General features: G+C 30.9%; 1 protein-coding gene across 2 annotated transcripts; it reads left to right on the top strand.

Moving 5' to 3' along the window:
• Window positions 1-576: 576 nt before the first annotated feature.
• On the top strand, window positions 577-21,112 carry LOC134262642 (ETS translocation variant 1-like). 2 transcript variants are annotated; one of them, XM_062745016.1, is made up of 11 exons: window positions 577-655; window positions 2,430-2,556; window positions 4,295-4,385; window positions 5,972-6,019; window positions 7,381-7,452; window positions 15,243-15,522; window positions 15,793-16,040; window positions 16,403-16,468; window positions 16,564-16,665; window positions 20,059-20,258; window positions 20,440-21,112. In XM_062745016.1, exons 2-11 carry the CDS (start codon window positions 2,464-2,466, stop codon window positions 20,926-20,928), a joined length of 1,689 nt encoding a protein of 562 aa, XP_062601000.1. In that variant the 5' UTR covers window positions 577-655; window positions 2,430-2,463; the 3' UTR covers window positions 20,929-21,112. The 2 variants fall into 2 exon arrangements, with proteins under 2 accessions (XP_062601000.1, XP_062601001.1); XM_062745017.1 differs by lacking the exon at window positions 577-655 and adding an exon at window positions 2,256-2,275.
• Window positions 21,113-21,132: the final 20 nt, after the last annotated feature.

Raw genomic sequence — 21,132 nt, 5'->3', positions numbered from 1 at the left:
TAATATTAGCGTTAGAAGTGTTTACTTTTAATTCTAAAGAAACAACAGAGCAATTTAGTACTCAATAATACAAATGAGCAGCGCAGTTTCATCATAAGGGACGTATGTTGCCGCTAGCTATAACCAATATTCTATTTAGAAAGGGTGATATTTTAGCAAGCATCCCTATCATTTATTATAGTGTATTCATAAAAATAATTATTGATTGCTACAAAATTGACAGTTGAATGCTGCATACAGGAAAAGAAAAAAAAAGACAGAGGAAAAAGAAGCTCTTAGGCAAAGCTGAAGTTTTTTTTCTTTTTTGCAAAAGTGGTTTTCATATCACCTGCCTTTCTAACTATTACATTACAAAGTGTTTAATGCCGATCGACGGAAAAGACGGTTAAAGCGAAGTCTTAAAATCTCTGTGTAATATTTACTCTCGCTTCTAAGATATTACCAGGTTCGTTATAACAAGCACTAGGACCCGTCCCACGTGCATCAAGAAGCAACTAGCCAATCAGAGAAGTCAGGAGGAGAAGGCAAAGTTAATGATCTGTTTTTAAGGTATCTTGAAGTTTGCTGGGGATAATCATTGGGATGAGTTTGTATTGAATGTGCATTATCGGGGGAATTACATATCAGCCGCATCGACTCTTAATCACTCACACAGGTAAGAAAACACTCTCCGCACGCAAAATAAAACTTAACATTATTTATATTAATTTACTGCATTCCATCTTTTAAATAAAAGTATATACTTGGTGAAATGTGTTTGAACATAGATATACATATACTGGATTTTTTGGGTGGTTGGTTCAAAATTTGTATAAGAAAATCAGAATTTATAAAATAATTTTTAATATCTTACCTTATTTGTATATATATATATATAGAATAAATGAACAGGTTACATTATTACATTTGAAGACTAGCTTATAACTTTTTAAATTATGCCTTTTGATAAATGCATTATATTTCAGGCAATTTGCTAGCATTTGGCATAAATTAATGACAACATTCGGTCCGAAAATAATATCAAAAAATGAGATATTTCAAATATATTCTTGATGAATTGAGAATAAATTGAAAAGAAAACGTCGTGTTTCTTTTTTTTGTTTCAAAAGGAAAAAAGGAGACAAACACAATAATTAAAAAATGAGCAATTTTTGGATTTTCAAAAAGATTTTTTTCTTTTTATTTTAAAGAAAAAAACTCACATGTGGAATTCAGTTGAGAAAAAAAAAGATTGATTACTAACAAAATATATAACTTTTCCTTAGATTTTTGCGCGTTTATTTCAACAAAATATGTTCAAATCTTTCAGTCATTTATCGTGAATTGATAATTAACTCGATATCGACAGATTCAGCGTCGATTTTTGTTTGCACACTTCGTGAGGTTATATCAGTTGTAATTATTATGTTGACCATTTAGTAAATTAATCGGAAAGCGCAGATGCTATCCTAGTCTCCTCGAAAATCACAACATTTTCATGTATATTGCTACAGTTTTCAATAAACTATGTTAATTCTCCATCTGGAAATAAATTATTCGTGTGTTCCATTAATTATCGTTTTAACACTTATTGAACAACTTTCAAAAGAATATTTTTATTGTTTAAGATTAGAAAAATCATTGATCTAGAACTATGTATTTTTTTCTTGTTTATCAATTACCATTACTTTCGAAAATAAATAAATGAAATAAGAAAATGCAGTATTAATTGACCATTTATTATCAATTAGAATGTTTAAAACTATACATCAATAATAGAAATATTTATATTATGTTATACATCCGTTTACACGTTGAAAAATAAATTTAAAATCAAACAAATCTTTCTGCGATACAATTTTTTTTATTTTAGTAACATCACGTTTCATAAACAGTTATAATTAAACATTTTCTTATTAAGACGTTATAATTATTTTTTTTCTGTAAACGCTTGAAATCCTCAAAGTTAACAATTAGTCACTTTGTAAACAGTCCATCTTTTGAATGATGAAAGCTACATTCCTAAAATACATGAGACGTGGTTAGAATAGCTATGTAGAGCACGGATGGTGTGATTTACTAGGTAACAAAGATACCCAAAGATAATACCTTTCTTTGTCCGACTTATCCAGTCTGTTTTCTCCTGGTCGACCATCTTAGAGGACTTAAACTTTCTTTTCCATTGCTCGTCATTCTGGTTTTATTCTGGTTCGTTCGAAACATATTTTAGAGTGGACATATCATTTCAATTTGTTGCCTTTTCCTGTCGTTGAGAATTCCCTCCAACTCTTTTGGAGTATTTCAATTTCCTTTTATTTGATTTTGTTGAATTCACAAGACTGAATTCCAACTTTGTTTGTGATTTAGAAATGGGATATTATTATTCAGATTATTTTTATTACAAATTAAACCTGAAAGTAAAATAATTTGAATTTATAACTGGTTTACAGAGCGTTCAAATGTGACTTAAAGTTGATTCAGGCGATGAGTGAAACAAATGCACCACCATCCGCAGCACAAACTGATGTTCAAAACCCTCCGCAGACAGACCAAATAGTCCCAACAGTCACCACTGCGGTATGTATGATTATATGTGTATATTTAGTATTTTTGATTTAAGATTTTTAAAACTAATTCTTATGGAGTTAGTAAGAGACTGTAGATATAACGAAAGGTATTTTAAATATTTTATAATATTTCTTTAAATGAGATAAGTGAACATTTAGGATCACGATTATTTTTTGCCATCTCCAGTGGAAATAATGTAAAACTTAATACACTGTAGTGTAAATAAATATATAATATGAAATTTACCATCTTTTTGACATGAAATCTATTCATTTTTTTTCTTGCAAAATTTGAAATCAAGATTTTATAACTGGTGTTTACATTATTTTTTAGTTTACAAATAAATGAAATAGAAAAATAATACCTATAGTTATACAATCTAAATTTCACATTCTGATTTTCTATTTCTTTTTTAATTATTATTAAATGTATATATTTCTTCACTAAAATATGCTTAAATCTAATCAATTTAATTTAAGCAAATATTTATTATGTAAGTCAGTTACATGTTTGATTGGACATCGGGCATTATGCTTATATAAGTACTCTCAAAGAAGGTCAAGGTTACAAATGTTTAATAAAGTGAAGTGTTTTACAATGATAAAGTAGTATATAATTAATTACATGAACTTAGAAGTAACGTACCTAGAAAAAAATCAAAGAATTTAAAAATATTAAATTGAACACTGGAATATAACTTCACATATATCCACATCATGCAAAATAATTGAAAAAAGGACAAAAGACTGCCAGAAACAAAATACATTTTTAAATAGAAAATTGTGTAAAAATAGAAATATGCATATAGGAAATAAATGTCTGATTTTCCATATGTTATTATAATTTCTTAAATTAACTTTTCACGTCTTTCTAATTTCCTTAGACATGTATTAGTATTTTCATTCTTAATATTGTTTGGCATTTTAACTTGCTGTAATAAAATTTTATAGTATTTCTGACTGCACACCATGACTTTGGGATAGATCGACTTCTGTTCAGTACTTTTTCTTCTTATTATTTATATTACTTTGAAAGTAAAACAAGAATAAAAAATTAATCCTTCTGACAATTTTAATGTTAATCTGTCTGTATAATCGCTGGTTTCAAAGATAAAACAGGATAATAATGCTATAGTACACCTGGAATCATACAAACATCCTGGCGGCTGTAACATTATATGTTTTCTTGATTTGATCGATTCATCACGTGCATTTTATGTCCAGAAATTTGAAATCTCGTCAGGGACAGATAATTAGTAGTTGTAACAACTCAATTCAATAGTTTCCATTATCTCGGTCTCATTATTGGATATTTTCACATTTGCGGGTCACATGCGCTCAAGTCTCGCGCAACGGGAAGTCGCACGTGCCTTCAGTCCTCGTCTTTCGAGAGGTTTTTGAGAGTGATTTGACGCATGTAAAATACGTTTTCATGTTCAGCTGAACAATGACTAACAATACAACTAGCGGACAGAACGCATGTGTTTCTGCACATTTAAAGACTGCATTTGAAGGGGAGAAACATACGGGTGTTTTCTCTGTCTTTGAAGAATTTTCACTTTGATGCTTCTGTCCGCTGTCTTGATAAGATTAAGTAATCGCATCAACATGCTTGGTCGATAAACTTGCTGCTAGATGCTATTTTTATTTAAAATAAATTATAAAAGAATTAAAATAGACAATGAATAAAGAATCAAGACCATTACATTTTACCCTCATTTAATTTCAAATGAATACACTGTTTTCAGAAAAAGGAGGAGACCGTATCTAAGGATAAAAATTCAGAGATAAAGAAACTGAAAAGAAAAGGAGAAAACGAACTAGTTCAAGTTTCAGAAGGTAGGTGAATATGTTTCATAACTCTTCTCGTCGAAAGTATCATAGTTTAGAAATAAACGAGTTTATACAAATAGTGTCATAAATCAATTTTAATAATTAGTTTATTTTAATATTTACAACAATAGTAAATTTTAACACATTTTTCAAATTATAAATAAATATAACATCTGAGATCGAGATTATATTTATTTTTAACAGAACAATCCTTATGGGAAAAAAATATGTTATATACTTCTCAGTTAATTTCACGTGCAGCAAGAACGCATCTAGAAGCATCTTTTGATAGAGTGGTAGGGGTATTGTTGTCAGTATTGGAGGCTGTATGGCTGTGACAGCTATCGGTACTCTGTCTTATTCTCCATCCCTCAATCTCGACCCTTACCCCCCGCCGATTCAGTAAATAGCCTGTGTTAACAGTTTATGAATATTTCATTTAGCCGCGCTCTGCCTCTTACGCATCTTTGTAACTGTTTGATTTGTCTAGCTTTTGCGAGCAGCTGTTTCAATGGTCCGACTAAATTAGGCGACAATGCTAATTAGTATTAATTTGGTCTTGTGGGGATCTGATATTGCAAATGAAATTTACAACACATTTTTAACATGGGCTCTTAAAAAGGCGCTTCCGGGTGTGACCTTAAATAACATGTATGACTTTGCACTCTATCATAATTATGTTGTATTTCTTCTGTTACACTGGATGTTTCACGTTTTAATACAATTATCACAATATCTTATAAATCTTGTTTTTCGAAAGAAGATAGGTGAATAAGGCGGGCAGAATGCCTATAGTGCGACAGATAAGAAGTGAAAATTTTAATCTCAATTGAATCCAAATTTTACTTGATATTTCATCTAATATTAAAGTATACTTTATCTAAAATCTTTACAATTTACAAAAATCTCACAAAGACAGAAAATATTTGCCTATGAAAATGCTTACACACCCTAAAAAGAACAAAAACGATCATTTTCTCATATTTAAACAAAATTTTTCAATATGGGCTCTTCTCTCCATTTTTTTGAAAGATGATCCTAAAAGTGTGCAATAAAATACACATTTTTTGGTTTTCAAAAACTTTTGCGAGCAGCTGTTTAAAAGTATAATTTTATGACACAACATTAGCATCTTTCCGAGAAATACTTCAAGTCCATTAAGTCGCGGGTCATATCACAAACATGATTTAAATGCCTAAAATCATCATGAGCGGTGTACATTTTTAACGCGTTATTCTCAAAAGGCTATTGATACGTCGGATTTTTATTGCTAGGGTTCGTGAATACCATATAATAATTTTGTGAAAGAAAATTTTTTACGAGATTTTTTCTCTCTCAGAAAATTTTTTTTTTCTCATAATTTCAAAAATTTCAATAATTAGAAGTTAGTTTAAATAATCAATTCACATATTTAATATGATTTCTTAATATCTGACGCTATAGGCATTCTGCCCGTCTTGTTCACCCATCTTCTTTATTGTTGAAAAACACATTGTATTAGCACTGATACTTCAAAGTATTTGTTTTCACAACATTGTCGTGATAGAAACCAGAAGCAAAATCAACCGACATTCTTTGAAACATTTTTTCAGAGCTATTTCAAGACCTAAGCCAGATGCAAGAAGCGTGGTTAGCTGAAGGTATTTCTTATTTTACTTCTGCATATTTTTACATTTTGACACATTGTATGTTATTATTTTTGTGAAAAAGATTCTGACATTTCTGCAACTGACAATATAAAAATTTTACAATTACTTCCAAAAACTCACAAATAATACAGTAAAACTTTGTCTAAAGCGGATTTGCTTACTTCGAAGTCTTTTCTAATTCGATGGTAACTTAAATTCCTTTAAAGTATATTCAATTAATTGAAATACTTGAAAATTGAAATACAAGAACCACTGTCTATGACCCAAAGTAAACATGATAACAGGAATATAACGATGCTAATGATATATTTAGTCTTCTGAAGAAAAGGCGTACACATATAACTGCAGCAAAATACTGGTCTATATTTTATGAAAAATGGACTGAAAATGGTCATCATAATCTCAAGACGAGTTTTAAACAGCAGTGAAAAAAAAACTGTATAAAACATCTGATACTCCATCAACAGAGTTCATTAATTGCTAGCGACATTAATGCCTCTAATACAAGACCTTAATCAATACCCAGAAGCCGTTGACACCGGTGTTATCTTTTATAGCCCTTTAAAAGGCCAGTCTTGTGATTGCAGGACAAGTTTGTAGGCTTCGTTTGTCTTTGAGGCAGTTAAAGATGTATACATTTTGTAAGCAGAAATTCAATAATAACAGCATTTTTGAATAGTAAAAATTCCTTCCTATACATAAGTGCATTTCAATAATATTCTTCATGCATAGTCCAGGCCCCGGGGTAATAAAACTTAGACGAGCTAACTTTTGGTCAAAGTCTCACTTTTTTACTATTAATTCCATTGATATAAGTGAAAATGAGATGAAAAGTGAGTTTTATGGCCCATAGCCAGGTTTTTTTTAATTTCGTTTTCATGTGAAATAATGTATCTCAGTTTCAAGCAACTAGGCACACAGATACCTCTCTTTACATGGCTAGTTTCTAAAAAAATCACAACATATTTTTCACAAAGATATTACGCAAAGACTAACAGGGAAACCCTTGCTTTTGTTCGCATTTGTTTTATGTATTGGTATATGACGATGAAATTTGGTATGCTTGTCAAACTTATGTGTCGGAACATGTAAATGTTAAACTGTAATGCCAACAAAAGAAAAAAAAACTGTGAGAGGTCAGTATTTGATAACTATTCGTAGTATTTTTTTTTTTTTGTTTTTTTGTTTTTGTTTTTTTTTTTTTTTGTCTAACATCGTGTACATGTAATCTTTTTCAAGAACTTCTTGTGACACTAGATTTTAATTAGTTATAAAATTTTTTTTTAATTTTTTAAAAAAAGCTTTGTAAAATGGTATTTTTTTCATTTGATGATGTTATTTTTACAATTAAGCCAATCACTCGGACGAGGGCGAGCAGTACGTGCCCGGGTATAATGGCGGCAACAAAGGGGACAGAACTGCAGGTAGGTCAGAAGATTACCTAACCTTTTTTCCTGGCCAGTTTCACCCAGCGATAGTGACATATTCTCTCATTTATGTACAAAAAAACAAAATTTAGAGGGTGATGGGATAAAATGATTATGTATGATATACATGTATAAAGCAATGTCTCAAAATGGGAAATATATTATTCAATGACATACATTCAAAATTTATGGTATACGATTTTCATATAATGATTCATAATTATTATTGTAAATAGATGTATCTTTTGAGAATAAACATATATTTATATAATATTCTTCATTAATTCAAAGTCATAAAATAATTGTTGAAAAGTGTGTTTACATTCAATAATATTTATCCTGTATGTGGCATTTTCATTTTAATTTCAAAACATAATAAATTTCAAACTACTCACCAATCTTGCAAATATCAAATCTTTGTTCTCTGGAAGCGCAATTCAATCTCTAACTTTCAAAAAGAGGTTTGAAATCATGAAATCACATACATTCAAAATTTATGATATACTTTCAAAAAGAGGTTTGAAATCATATATTTATATAATATTCTTCATTAATTCAGTCATAAAATAATTGTTGAAAAGTGTGATTATATTCAATAATATTTATCCTGTATGTGGCATTTTCATTTTAATTTCAAAACATAATAAATTTCAAACTACTCACCAATCTTGCAAATATTATTTTGTTCTCTGCATTCAATCTAACTTTTAAATTCTCAAGCTACATGGCAATTGATTTTTTTGGTTCTATTTTAAATTCGATAATTGTAATCCTTATAGGTGAATTATAGATATTTCCTAATATAGATACTTTGGTCATTATGTATCTTTTGACCAGCATATTAAAAAAAGAAACATTTGTTGTATCCTTAATAATTGAAACAAGCCACCTTCAGCATTCGTCTTTGTCATTGGAAAAAAATTACAAAACACTGGTCGTCACTATATGCATTTGATGTTTTGTTCTAGTTGGTGAATGGTAGGGAGTATTTTTTTTTCAGCTGCTGAAACTCAAAACTGCATATAGAAAAAATTGTTAGATACATTAAACAGTTTTTAATTTTAAGGCATTGCCTGTTGCCCAATCCATTCAGATTTTATACAGAAGTATTGTTTATAGCATAACACTTTTTAGTCAAATAAATTTTCATTAAAATACCAAGTGAAAGGGAAAAAAAGCTTTGTATTGTATTAACACTAGTAGTAAAAGATTTCAACTAAAATGAGGACACAGGGGTAAAAAGAAATTTCCCTGTAGTATCCAATCAAGATTAAGAATTGTAAACATTTTGGTTGTTTTTACAAATTATCGGAGATTTACACAATGATTTTCACGGACAGGTCTATTGTATGCTTTGTTAGGACATACCTGTTGTTAGCTATTCGTATATTTAGTAACAGTAATTTATAAATTCAGTAATCCACCCAACGAGCTAACAATTATCAATCGTGTCTACTTTTTATCATGTTAACTGCTTAATCGTTTAGAAATTACAAGATTACACAGAAATTTTGTTAGGGTGGAGTGTTGTTTACATAACTTTCACTTAGGGCTCCCAATCTTTCTTTGGCTGGATAGTGACAAATCATCATATTCACAGGCTATCTCAATATAAAACCACATACATGTAGCTTTAAATCAAGCATCCAAAAATTGTGTTCAGTATGTCCCTCAGTCCATTTGCAATAATTTTTTTTTTTAAATTAAAAAATGTGTTGCTTAATTTTTGTTATGAAAATTTAATTTTTTTCAATTCAAATAATTAAAAAAAAATGTTGCTTTTAAAAGAAAAAAATATGTAAATGTTTCTTTTATCATTGTTCCTATGAGTCAAACATTTGTTAATTAAACCCTGAAAATGGAATACGTCATCCCAAAGTCGGGGCTGCCATTGTAGAGAAATTAATCTTCCAAAAGAAAACAAGTCCACGACTGTAAGTCAATCACAATAATGTCAGGATAATCACTCCTGACTTCCACAAATAAGACAGGGGTGGACAGGAGACTAATGAGGGGTAAATAGTGTAAAAACCATCAGCCACTTATAACCATTTTCATAACTTCCATGCCAGAATTATACCTTAATCTCTGAATATTCCATGTCTCCCTAGCGCCTATGATATGTTTTGGGTCGTTATAAGGGGATTTATCAGTGGACATCCTAGGCCGGGTAATAGAAGCTGATAAATGGCTGTATCATTGACACCCAGGGCATCAGGTCTCTTGCTAAATCATGGACACAGAATGATAGTCTTTAAATTTGTTTGCTCAGATTAAAATTCTGAGGTTGCTGAGAAATTCTGTAACTTAGCCGTATTGGTTTTGTGTCTGCCGAACAAAGATAGGTGAATATTATATACATTACAAATATGATGGAGGTATAATGTCTTTTTTAGCCAGTAACTTTCCTTGATCAATGATATCAAGGGGAAAAAATAACAGATTGAAATCCCCGATTGCAATCAAAATGTTCTTAAAAGAAAAAATTGGATTACATTTTCACCTTCCTTATCATGTATGAAAGGAAATCATTTTTTTTTAAAACTTTCCATGGTTATTAAAATACTTTCAGGTAAGAATCTGTAAATTCTATCTGCATTTAAGATGCAGTTTCTTCCAATGTATTAATATTTTTTCTATTAACTATCCCATGACAAAGAAAAATTAAAGTTTGTCAGTGGATGGGTGTATTCAAAATCTAGAGTGAAAATAACGAACTTTCTGCAGTTCTCACATGTTCATGATATGGTTGGCTAACAATAATGGCTCTCCCATTAAACAACTGTATCGCATGCTGTAGGTAGATCACTCAGGGTTAATATACCCTGAAAGTGTCAATAGCCCTACCTCCCAAGAGATAAGGAAAATGGTGTTCGAATGTTCGACGATATGATAAATATACAGTAAAATTTGTTTCTTCGTTTTTTTTCTTAGTATTTTCAAATACAAGGTATATATCACTTATGAATTTACTTTGAACATATTTTATTGAATAATCCAATAAAGACTTGGCAACAGGCAAAGCCTATGCACATCTTCGCCTTGTTCAATAGGTCAAGATACATATATTACATAATAATACTTGTACATGATTATCAACAAAATTATAATGAAAAATTAAGATTTACAATTCAGTTTTTCATTAGTATTATAAAAAGAGATGACAAAGCCCCGATTGTTTAAAAAAATATTTACATACGGTTCCAGAGCTAATACGAATATTTTTGGGGAAATATATTTAAAGGGACATGGACACAGTTTCAGCTAAAAATTTCAAACTTATTTAGCCATTTATTAATGTTTACAAATTTTCAATTAAGGTTTTTCTTATGTTAATCAAAAATTTCTGTATCCAAGACAGATTTAGAGCTTCAAACCATTGTTATGTTAAGAGGGTCTTTGTCATGTTTTTCTTTACGTGTGTTAAATATACTTACATATATTCGATCAAAGCAAATTTTTCAATAAAGAATTAAATGTGAATACTATTAAACAATTTCTACTGATTTGCTGAATCTTGTTTTGTTATAAATATGATGTTTTCTATTTGTAAAGAAGAGCAAGGCACTACCCTTGTTTGTATTATGAAGAATTATATGTTCTGTATATCCTTTGTAAATCAACAAATGATGTTCAAATATTTGCTGATCATTAGAATTGCCTTACTGAGGAATTGTAAATATTAAAATTTGAAATTAAGAATTTGAAAATATAACTATTTGAATAAAGCGTTTAAAATGATGATAATAAAAATCAATGTTAAGATAAACAGGTTATATTTCTAACAATTTTACTCTCTTACTACCATACAAACGGAATGTTAAAAAATAATAACAGAAGCACTGACAAAAATTTTAAGTCAGAGTTACAAAAAAATTGACAAACCTATAAAGCATTAATTGACTTCAAATTCATTCTTAATATCAAGGCGAGTTCCATGACCAATTTCACATAAGCCACATGTCTTTATTAGCCGCTGTTAGGCGTGTTGGTTAGGTCTGTATGTTAGAGAGTGAGTAGGTTTTACGTACAATAATTGCCTCTCCCTAGCATCTGTTTGGAGAGAGCGAGAGAAACACCTGGGTTAGTGGACACGGTGTGCTGGAACAATTTCTGGTGAAGAAACACAAACATTACTAAAATTATTTTTTTTTGCATCATATTTTTTGAAACTGTGCGTATCCGGTACTGATCACTCGCCCCGCTGCCGACCATTACTCATAATGCAATCTTTGTTTTTGTAACATTCATATCTTTTATATATCTAATCTTAATGTGTTTTTGATGATGCCTTGATTTATTTCTGAGATTGAATTCCATACCAGCTTAATTCTCTTAAAATATGGGGCTTAAATAAAAGTCCTTTGTGCAAGCCATAAAAACTAATAATAAATTTTAATGATGATTAAAGAAATAAAGGTTATTTACAGATTTATTAAGAAATATATAAGAACGTTTACGAATTACGAGTGCCACAGACATAAAACAGGTCTGGACGATTTCTAAATATGGAAGTCAAGAACGATAACCGTGAATTGCTATTAATACACAGAATAAACAAGGCACTAATGTGTGCCAATCAGATAACAGCATTTAGACAAACCCATGAAAAAATAAATAAAACACGTGGTTTTTAAGTTTTTTGCTTAAAAGATTTTTTTAGAACAAACTTTTTGTAATCTTTTTGCGCATTTGGGAATAATATAATATTTATGACAATTTTACCGTGAACAAACACGACATGAAAGCTTAGAATACGTTTTAAGTGGAATAAAAAATCTGTCTTTAGGAGGTAGCAATCCAAAAAATTTAACTTACGTTAAAAAATTGATACAAATACGGTAAAATTTCAGTTTTTGGAGCCTGACATAAAAATTTTATCGAAAAGATATCAATCATTTTTGAGTGTTTATTACAGAATACCAGTGTCCATGCAATTTCTGATATGCGAGGTAAGATATTGGGATAAAACGCATATATATATTACAGGATTCTCATTTCTCCACGTTATACGCCTTTCCTTGTGCCCATTTAGAGTCAACATAGCTAAGTATTCGGCGCTCATGAAACGCGTGAATTCAAAACTATATGTGTATATAGTCCATACGATAAACACTTGTGTGAGTTGATCTATACACATTGAATTTAAGCATTATCGATGAAAATCGGACGGCTAAGCAAAATTATATTTACCATCATGTAATATATTCTGGTAAATGTTATAATTGAACTTGATAAAAACTTGCTGGTACGACCTATACCTCTGTAAACGATTACATTCTATCGTGCATTATTTTTTTTTCTTTACCGAGATAAAAATGTCAAGGTTGTTCACGGTAAAAATGTGGGGAATACCTTATTCTTCAAAAGTTTTCATCTTACTTCTACATATTTTTTGTTAAAAAAATCTTTTTGAGGAAAAAAACAAAAGCACGTGTTATCTTTTTGTTCTTTTAAAACATGTTTTGGGGTGTGTAAAAATGCTGTTGTCTGATTGGACAGAAAAATAATTACGTGTACTTGATGTACATTTATAGCAACTTTCGGTTATCGTTCTTGACTTCCATATTTAGAAATCGTCCAGACCTGTAAAAGGAGACAAATATTTTGTGGAGTAATTATTTCCTGAAGATGTGTGTGCGTTATGATACACTGATGAAATTGCACAATACAATAGATGTTTGAGATCTTTTAATTTTATTATTATTATTTTTTACTTATGGCTTCTTTTGATCTTATTATATAAGGGAAATCGCAAAAAAAAATAGTATGAAAAGTATTTTTAAAAATTCTACATTGAAAACGCAAGAGATTCAATTCCAATATGAAGTCAATTTTAAGCATCCTAAAGTTAAAATTAAATAAAAATATGTGTGTTCTTTTTCTGAAAAATTGTAAAAATATATATATTCACTACCGTTAACTTTTAAAAAATAGTTAACATAAAATTTTTCTTTCTCATAAAATTGATGACATGTATATAAATCTTTAAAAGAAAAGAAAAATCAACAATATAAATGCTCGATGTCTTGAATTCTTGAAGCACAAATTAAGGCCCTATTTGATCGAAATAACATTGGGATCGACAAATATCGTTTTGATGTATTCCTTTCCTCAGAAAATCTCGCAGGCAGAAACTATATGATCTGTCCCATAAATTATTCACTCGCAGTAGAAGCAAATAAGGCAAATGATGGTGGTCTTTAGCATCCTAGCCAGCGTCTCTGAAGTATCTGTCAATCAGAGAACGCTCAATTATCGCTTGTCTCCAGGGCTCTCATTTAGTCCTATTGGAGTGTGGATGTCGTCACTCTTCTGTGTGAGCAGGTGGACAGACAAACACATTTCTCGCATTTTTATGACAATATTTTTGCAATATCATTTACAGTTTATTCTAGAAATGGCATCATAAATATATCACTCTTTGTGTTATATAAAGTATCGCCTTGTTCATTATTGTACAGATATATGTTGGTAACTGGCGTCACGTCATAAAGGAACTTAAGTGAAAAGAAATTTCTTTTCTTTGCTTAAGAAATAAATCATTGAACGTTAGCTGTTTGAAAAAAAATAACATAATAATAACGTGATGTAATGAAGTCTAGATTTGTATAGAAACAGTGCAAATCAAATTTATTAGTCTAGTAGCTGAAATACTTAAAAATAATTTTAATATTGTATATAACATGTAGAAAAAAATTAATTTTACAAATTATTTAAACAGTAAAAATTTTACAATCATTTCATCATAGTATTAAAACAATATATCTTACTCTGTTATAAAATTTACCTTTATTTATGTCCCCAATTACCTATATAAACACATAAAAACTAGTCTTAGAAAAAGAAACAGCATATTTTTTTTTATCTGAAACTCAGTTTTAATCAAATTGTACCAACTTGATTTTCTATGAATTATATTATGAAATATATTTTTTCTGAAGAATTGACAATATATTAAATATTTCCTTTAATTTGATCAGTATTCTTAGACAACATAACGGTCGATTGTAAAAACCATTTGCACGACAACAATTTGACCAAATGTCAGCAGCGATGGTTTGGTTGAGAATACTTTCGTGAAATTAAATTCCCAAATTATTGGACCATTAATTCACAGATATTGTTGGGGTTTTCATATTGTCTGTCTTAAGTAATGCAGATATTTAATCATCGTGCTCCAGGACTTCACACGCAAAGTTCTTGAATGTTTTCATCAAGGGACAATAACTGTTATCGAGAATGAAAAGAATTAGGGAGATTGCTCTTTTTGGCGACGCAAATTGCCAAGGTATTATTCATCGAGTATACGGCCAGGTATTCCAGGCAGATTACTGCCAATATTCCGTGCTTCAAAAATACCTGCGTGCCAGAAATTAATTACCCTGATTTGTTCTAAACATCTTTATAGATTTTGGTCTTATTTTTATGTGGATTGGAGTCGAATGAATTATAGAAGTTTTTGTGATGTAAAATTTTACAGACAGTTTTGTTTTTCCTCCTTCCAGTGCACCATCTCTCGTGATAGCTCAGCCATATGGCATTAAAACCTGATAACAGATTAGCTTGTTTTACATAACAAGTGTTCATTGCAATGTTTTTACTTTGATGTTTTACAAATTCTGCCAGTGTTGATATATCAATATATAAAATTCGAACCATATATTTCACATTAAATTTTGAATAATTTTTTGCATAAATTTATATAACAAAATGTTGATTTTAGGAGTTATATTTAGTCTGTTTTAATACTTGCAATAAAAATATAAACATTTGTATATATATAGGCCCTTATCAAAAGCCAAAATGTGAAAAGATGATGAACTGTGACAAGCAATGCCTGACAAACCAACAGAAACAAACAGCCAAGTATGATTTCCAAGACAAGCGATTCATCGGAAGCCCTTGTCAGCCACCATCATCTCCTAGCAGTTCTCTGAGTTCCAGTACTTCCGGTAAGGACAACAGTCAGTCACCGACGACATGTGAGAAGGAGCTAACGGCGCCCCATACAACGTATGCAATGACTGCTAATGCAAATTCCTGTAGCTACCCCTATACCAACAGGTAGTGTTTTGAAACCAAGTTAGAATCTGTCGGAATAAATATCCTGTATTAGTTGAGCATAATCAAACTAAAAAAATTAACAATTTCTTGATAGAACAAATTAGAATACCTAATTTATTTAAACGTTGTCTTAAGCAGTTTTCTCGGTACAAAATTTTCTTTACCAAACTTGCAATAAGAGTCTATTGAGACTACATTGAAGGCTAATTCTGAATGTGAATTACATTGATGAAAGGTTACAATTTTTATTCGAATATTTTCTCCTAGTAGATACTCCAAATTTCGGAGATCTCATTCAGAATCCGAACAGAACTTCCTGTCATCTGACAGTCACTCCGGTTATCCTCGGTTTGTTTCCTCGCCTTATGCACACCCATTTTTCAAACAAGACTTTCGAGAGCGACCATATGACATGGGACAGTTTCCTCGAAATCACAGCTACCCACAAACCACGACCGTCCCATCACATCACGTGACTATCAAACAGGAACCAAAGGACCAAGGTTTCGAAACAAATGGTATGTTAAGAAATTTGTTAATATCTTATCAAATAGTTATGTATATTCATTAGCTCACCCGAGACGTAGGCTCGACTGAGCTTCTCTCTTCAAAATCAAAATCGTATAACCTGTGTTGCTATACATAACAATAAGCTTAGTAATATAAATAACCTATACTGAGAAATTATGATAATGCTATTTGAACAATTTACTTGGGGAAGCTAATAATATTTCGCCCAGTTTTCTTATTCACTTACGTTTTCCAGCTAATAAGACAACAAGAACAAGAATTTTGATCTTAATGTTTCTTACAAAATGAGTCGATAATGGTTTTTTAAATTTGAAATTCACGTTTAAGAGGATTTTGTATGACTTTTTAGTGGAGCGATATCCAGCATGTAACGGTTTCAGTAGGCCAGACGTAAGACACGGGAGTCCTCAGGAAGGTACAGTCAGGAATTTTATAGATGTGAGAGGAAAAAGTATGATCATATTTACTTAGCTTAGTCTACAGTATTCTGAATAATTTTTAACATTTCAGTCGGGTTTCCCTGCCCCTATCAGAACGCCATGAGGTTTTTCTGCCAAGATGATTCTTCGTACTTGGACCGAATCAGGGAAAAGCACCGAGAAAGATGGGAAGGTAGGAAAAATGAAATAAATTCAAACTTGTTTTAATATAAACATTTTTAATACTTTGCATTTTTATGGAATGCCAACAAAAAATCATCAAAATTTAAACTTGGCGTCTGTCAGTATAAAATAAAATGTAGCATAGAGAGATGGTGATTTGGTTATTCAAAGCACAAGCAGACAGATGATCTTTGATTTCTCGGTCTAATTTAATTGTCGCTTATGTCCATGGAAACTCAATCAAGATGTCCCTTATATCACCTAAAAACTAATTCAATTCAATTACGTTGCTAGATGCGGCCTTCTAAAGGGATCAACAAGCCTATTTCTCGGTCTCAACACTGATCCCGCGCCTTATTTACTTGACCACTGTGATCCTATCAATTTTTCTCTGAGAAAAGTCAGTCCGCAAATCCCGAATCAAGCTTTTATAATCAAAGCTATCACATGGTGATAAAATTAGTTTATTTGAACTGAACTGTCGAAACGAAGCCTTTGCCTGGTAATACTTTTCATCTTCTTATGATGGAGGAAAAGAAATGTGCAATAAGAAAGGAGAAAAGGTTTTTAAAAAGTCAGCTCATTGCACTGTGCATCATAATCTTTCTGTAAATCAATGAAAGCAAAATGAACAATGAAAGGGAAATGCATAATTCATTTTCTCGAAGAACGGGCTTAATGACGCTGTCACAGTCTCTCTGATGCATTTGTCATGAACACAGTGTCGTCCAATGTTGCTCTATTTTCGGTTGCATTTTCCATCTTTTCACAAAATAATTAAGAAGTACGATGTATTTGGCAAGCTTTACAAGTTTTTTTTCTCCCAGCAGAAGAGAAAATTGAGACTCGCTGAAGCAGTGGTGCATATTAGACATTTTCATATAAATGCTTAAAACATTAAATAAACAATTTGAAACTGTATGAGAAAGTGTAAACGTGTTCCAAAACTTTTACGTATCCAAAGTTGTGCACATGACACACTGATTTTATAGGAGATCTTATTTGACATAAATATGTAGTCTAGATTATTAAATTTCATTAATTTGAATTAAAAGACAAAGAAAACTGTCATCATCCTCTCATGGTTAATAGGTTTGTCAAGATTAAAGGTAAAGAAGAAAATATTTCAAAGGTAAAGGTATGGTGGAAACATGTTGAAGTTCGGAGAATGAAGGATAAATAATAAATGAATTCAATGTAAAGTAATTATATTCAGACTGATTCCTAGCTAAGGGACACATATTTTAAAAAAAAAGTCTACTTCTAGAGTATTCCAAATAACGAAGGACGGGAAGCGACGGCCTGTACCCCATCCTGTTATCGTAAATATCATATGTAATAAAATGAGATCATTTCATTCAACAAAAAAGCTAATGTAGGTACAACTAATACATATCTCCAACATAAAGTAACAATAAAAGCTTGATTTTGATCACGTTTAGCAAACAGAGAATTAATTACATTTTCTGGGAAAGACATAAAACCCATTCAAGCGCCAGTTCTTGATTTGCAACGGGATTAATCATTATTCAAGTATATCATAAACTCGGTTTTTAATTTGCGATTTTTACCGTAATTGACGTTTTCAGCCACCCGATGTTGCTTGCAAAGTCTTGCTTCAGATATCACAATGGTTAATAGTCGTGTTTAGAGGGTATAATTACCTTTTCTAAAGTTTCAAAGAAACCAATTAGCGTTATCAATGGCAAGGGGTACTCTTACAAGAAGTTTGTATCGCATATAATCCAAAATTGGTCCCTCTTTGGAGTGAATTAATCTGACAGAGTTTTCATTTTCGTTTGTAAGTCTTCAAGTGATTGGTATTAGTGAGTGTTGTGTTAGGAGATACTAGCTAATCGTACTGGAAATGGTAGAGAAGACTTAGAACGTGAAACAAGGTGTCGTCTGTATGTGACGTAGATTTTTCCTTGAGAACAGACTATCGGTTTATTGTTCTAAAAGACAAATGGAAAATCGTGAGAAAATGTAACATTAAACATAGAGAAGAAACTTTTCTCTGTGTGACAATATGATCATGAAATAATTAAACTTACAATATAGTCTTTTTGAGTTGTTTGTTTTATTCTTCAATTCAATGAGTTATCTTTATATGTACTTCCTACATGATTTAAAACTAAAAATGTGCAATACAAAATTAATACTCTCCAAAGCAAAAGCATACTTTTTGGATAATGTATGCAGAGAATTTGTTGGTTAATCAAAAATAATGAAGATGCCATGTCTGAAAAGTACAGTTAACCACTCTATCTATGGAAGAAAACAAGTATTGAAAAACTGAAAAGAGCTTCCTAATTTGAAAACTAAGTCTGTAAATATACAGATTTATATTACATACTAAGTCAACATAAAGTTGAAATAATTTCGTTTGCTATTTTTGTTTTCATTTTGAATATTTTCAATATTCAAAATATTCAAAATTTACTCGTACTTGAGCAAAAGAGCATATTTGAAACAGAAAAATCAGAAGTAATCCTTTTTATTGGCGGATGCTTATTAACGAAGGGGAAGCGTTTTTTGTACTTTGAAAACATAATTTAATACAGGAATAATACAGTTTTATTATAATTTACACGAGTTCTATCTCCATCTTAAAAAAATATAGAACTTTGATATATCTTTTTGATAATCAGGTTTATCTTTTTTGAAGATGGTATCGTAGGCTGTGTCATCATAGCTGAATGGTTTGTGAGATTAGTATTTTACAAAATTGGGATAAACTTTGGCAATTTCTTCAACTTTTTTGAGTTATTCTCCTCTATGTGAAGGGTATGAAAATCTCAATTTTGATATTTTTCACTATGAAAGATATCACTTTCATAAAATTTACTTTTATTATATAGATAAATAACAGAACATGTATTTCGTTGTTGAAAATTGTTAATTTGAAAAAAGTCCACTCCGAAGAATTTCATTATCAATCAATCATCCAACAGAAGTTAAAATAAAAGATTCACTTTATGTGAATAAAATTTTGTATTAAAAAAAGGAGTATTTTCTGTTTAATTTGTCTAAGGGCAAAAACGTAAGGATTAAAGTTATTAATTCTTTTAAAGCATATTCCATATAAAACCCCTTTTACAATCTAGATTTTTATTTTTCTTCTGCACAAAGCAGCTTTTATAAAATATTTTACATTAAGTGGACAGAATTCATAAACACAAAAAGTAAATCTGGAAGGCGGACAGATTAAATATATGCATCAAAACGCAACAGAAACAAGATGTTTTAAAAATAAAGTTATACAAAAAACAATGTTAATCTTAGCATTAACTTTGTTTTTCATCGATACTCATATATAGTTTTTAAAAAATATGTATTTTGGTCAGAATGTTTTATGCATAACATTTGTCTTGAAGACAAATTCAATTTTGTTGATTTTTAGGCATGGATATAAAGGCGGAATTGTACAGAGACTTTTACTTTGACCGATTTCACAGAGAGGGTCAGCCCCCCACCTACCAGCGGAGGGGGTCACTACAGCTCTGGCAGTTCTTAGTGGCGCTCCTAGACGACCCCGCCAACTCGGCCTTCATCGCGTGGACGGGAAGAGGGCTGGAATTTAAGCTTATAGAACCAGAAGAGGTACAAAAATGTTTATAATTTTCGACATTTTAAAGTCATGTACCGTTATATATATATACAAATAGATAAATGTCTTCTTCATTTTCAAAATTTACTATTTTTATCAAATATATAAAGATTTTCTCTGTAAAATGAATGGATAAAATCTATATTGTTGCATATAAAAATTTCGTTTTTGCAGGTCGCTAGGCGTTGGGGGCTACAGAAGAACAGACCTGCAATGAATTATGATAAATTAAGCAGATCACTGCGCTATTACTATGAAAAAGGAATAATGCAGAAGGTAGCAGGAGAAAGATACGTGTACAAATTCGTCTGTGACCCAGAAGCACTCTTTACTATGGCTTTTCCTGATAATCATAGACCAATACTAAAAACAGACTGTTATTCGGAAGAGTTTTACCGAGGTTCAAACCAACCTATGGACAACCAAACAGTGACATTTGAACAAACAAATCCTAATCACGTGTCAAGTCACATGACCGGTCACATGACCCCTAGTCCGTTTACGTCAAATCATCACGTGCCAATGCACGGCCTCAATATGATTTCTTCGCCTACGTCACCAACTTCTAATATGCAGAGTATGGAGCAGCACCGCCTACAGTACATGCACGGCATGCAGAGGATGTATAATACGGGACCTTATCTGGAAAACTGTGTGTACTAACAACGAAACTAACATCCTTAAAATATTCGGCCTTTGCACATTGATTCCAGTTGTAAGGACTTCCTAATCTACTACGGCTCCGTGTGTTCCCAATTTACAGTCACTGTGTTCTTTACACGGCTTTTAAGAACACGAAGATAAATGTATTGGTTATTTTTTAAATTGTATTTTAAATAATTAACTTAATTCTTCATAAGTGTCTGT

The sequence above is a fragment of the Saccostrea cucullata genome, unplaced genomic scaffold, assembly GCF_032062105.1.
Source record: "Saccostrea cucullata isolate Sc308-1 unplaced genomic scaffold, CSIRO_AGI_Scuc_v1 ctg625, whole genome shotgun sequence".
NCBI lineage: Eukaryota > Metazoa > Mollusca > Bivalvia > Ostreida > Ostreidae > Saccostrea > Saccostrea cuccullata.
This window is presented reverse-complemented; position numbering and strand designations above follow the sequence as displayed.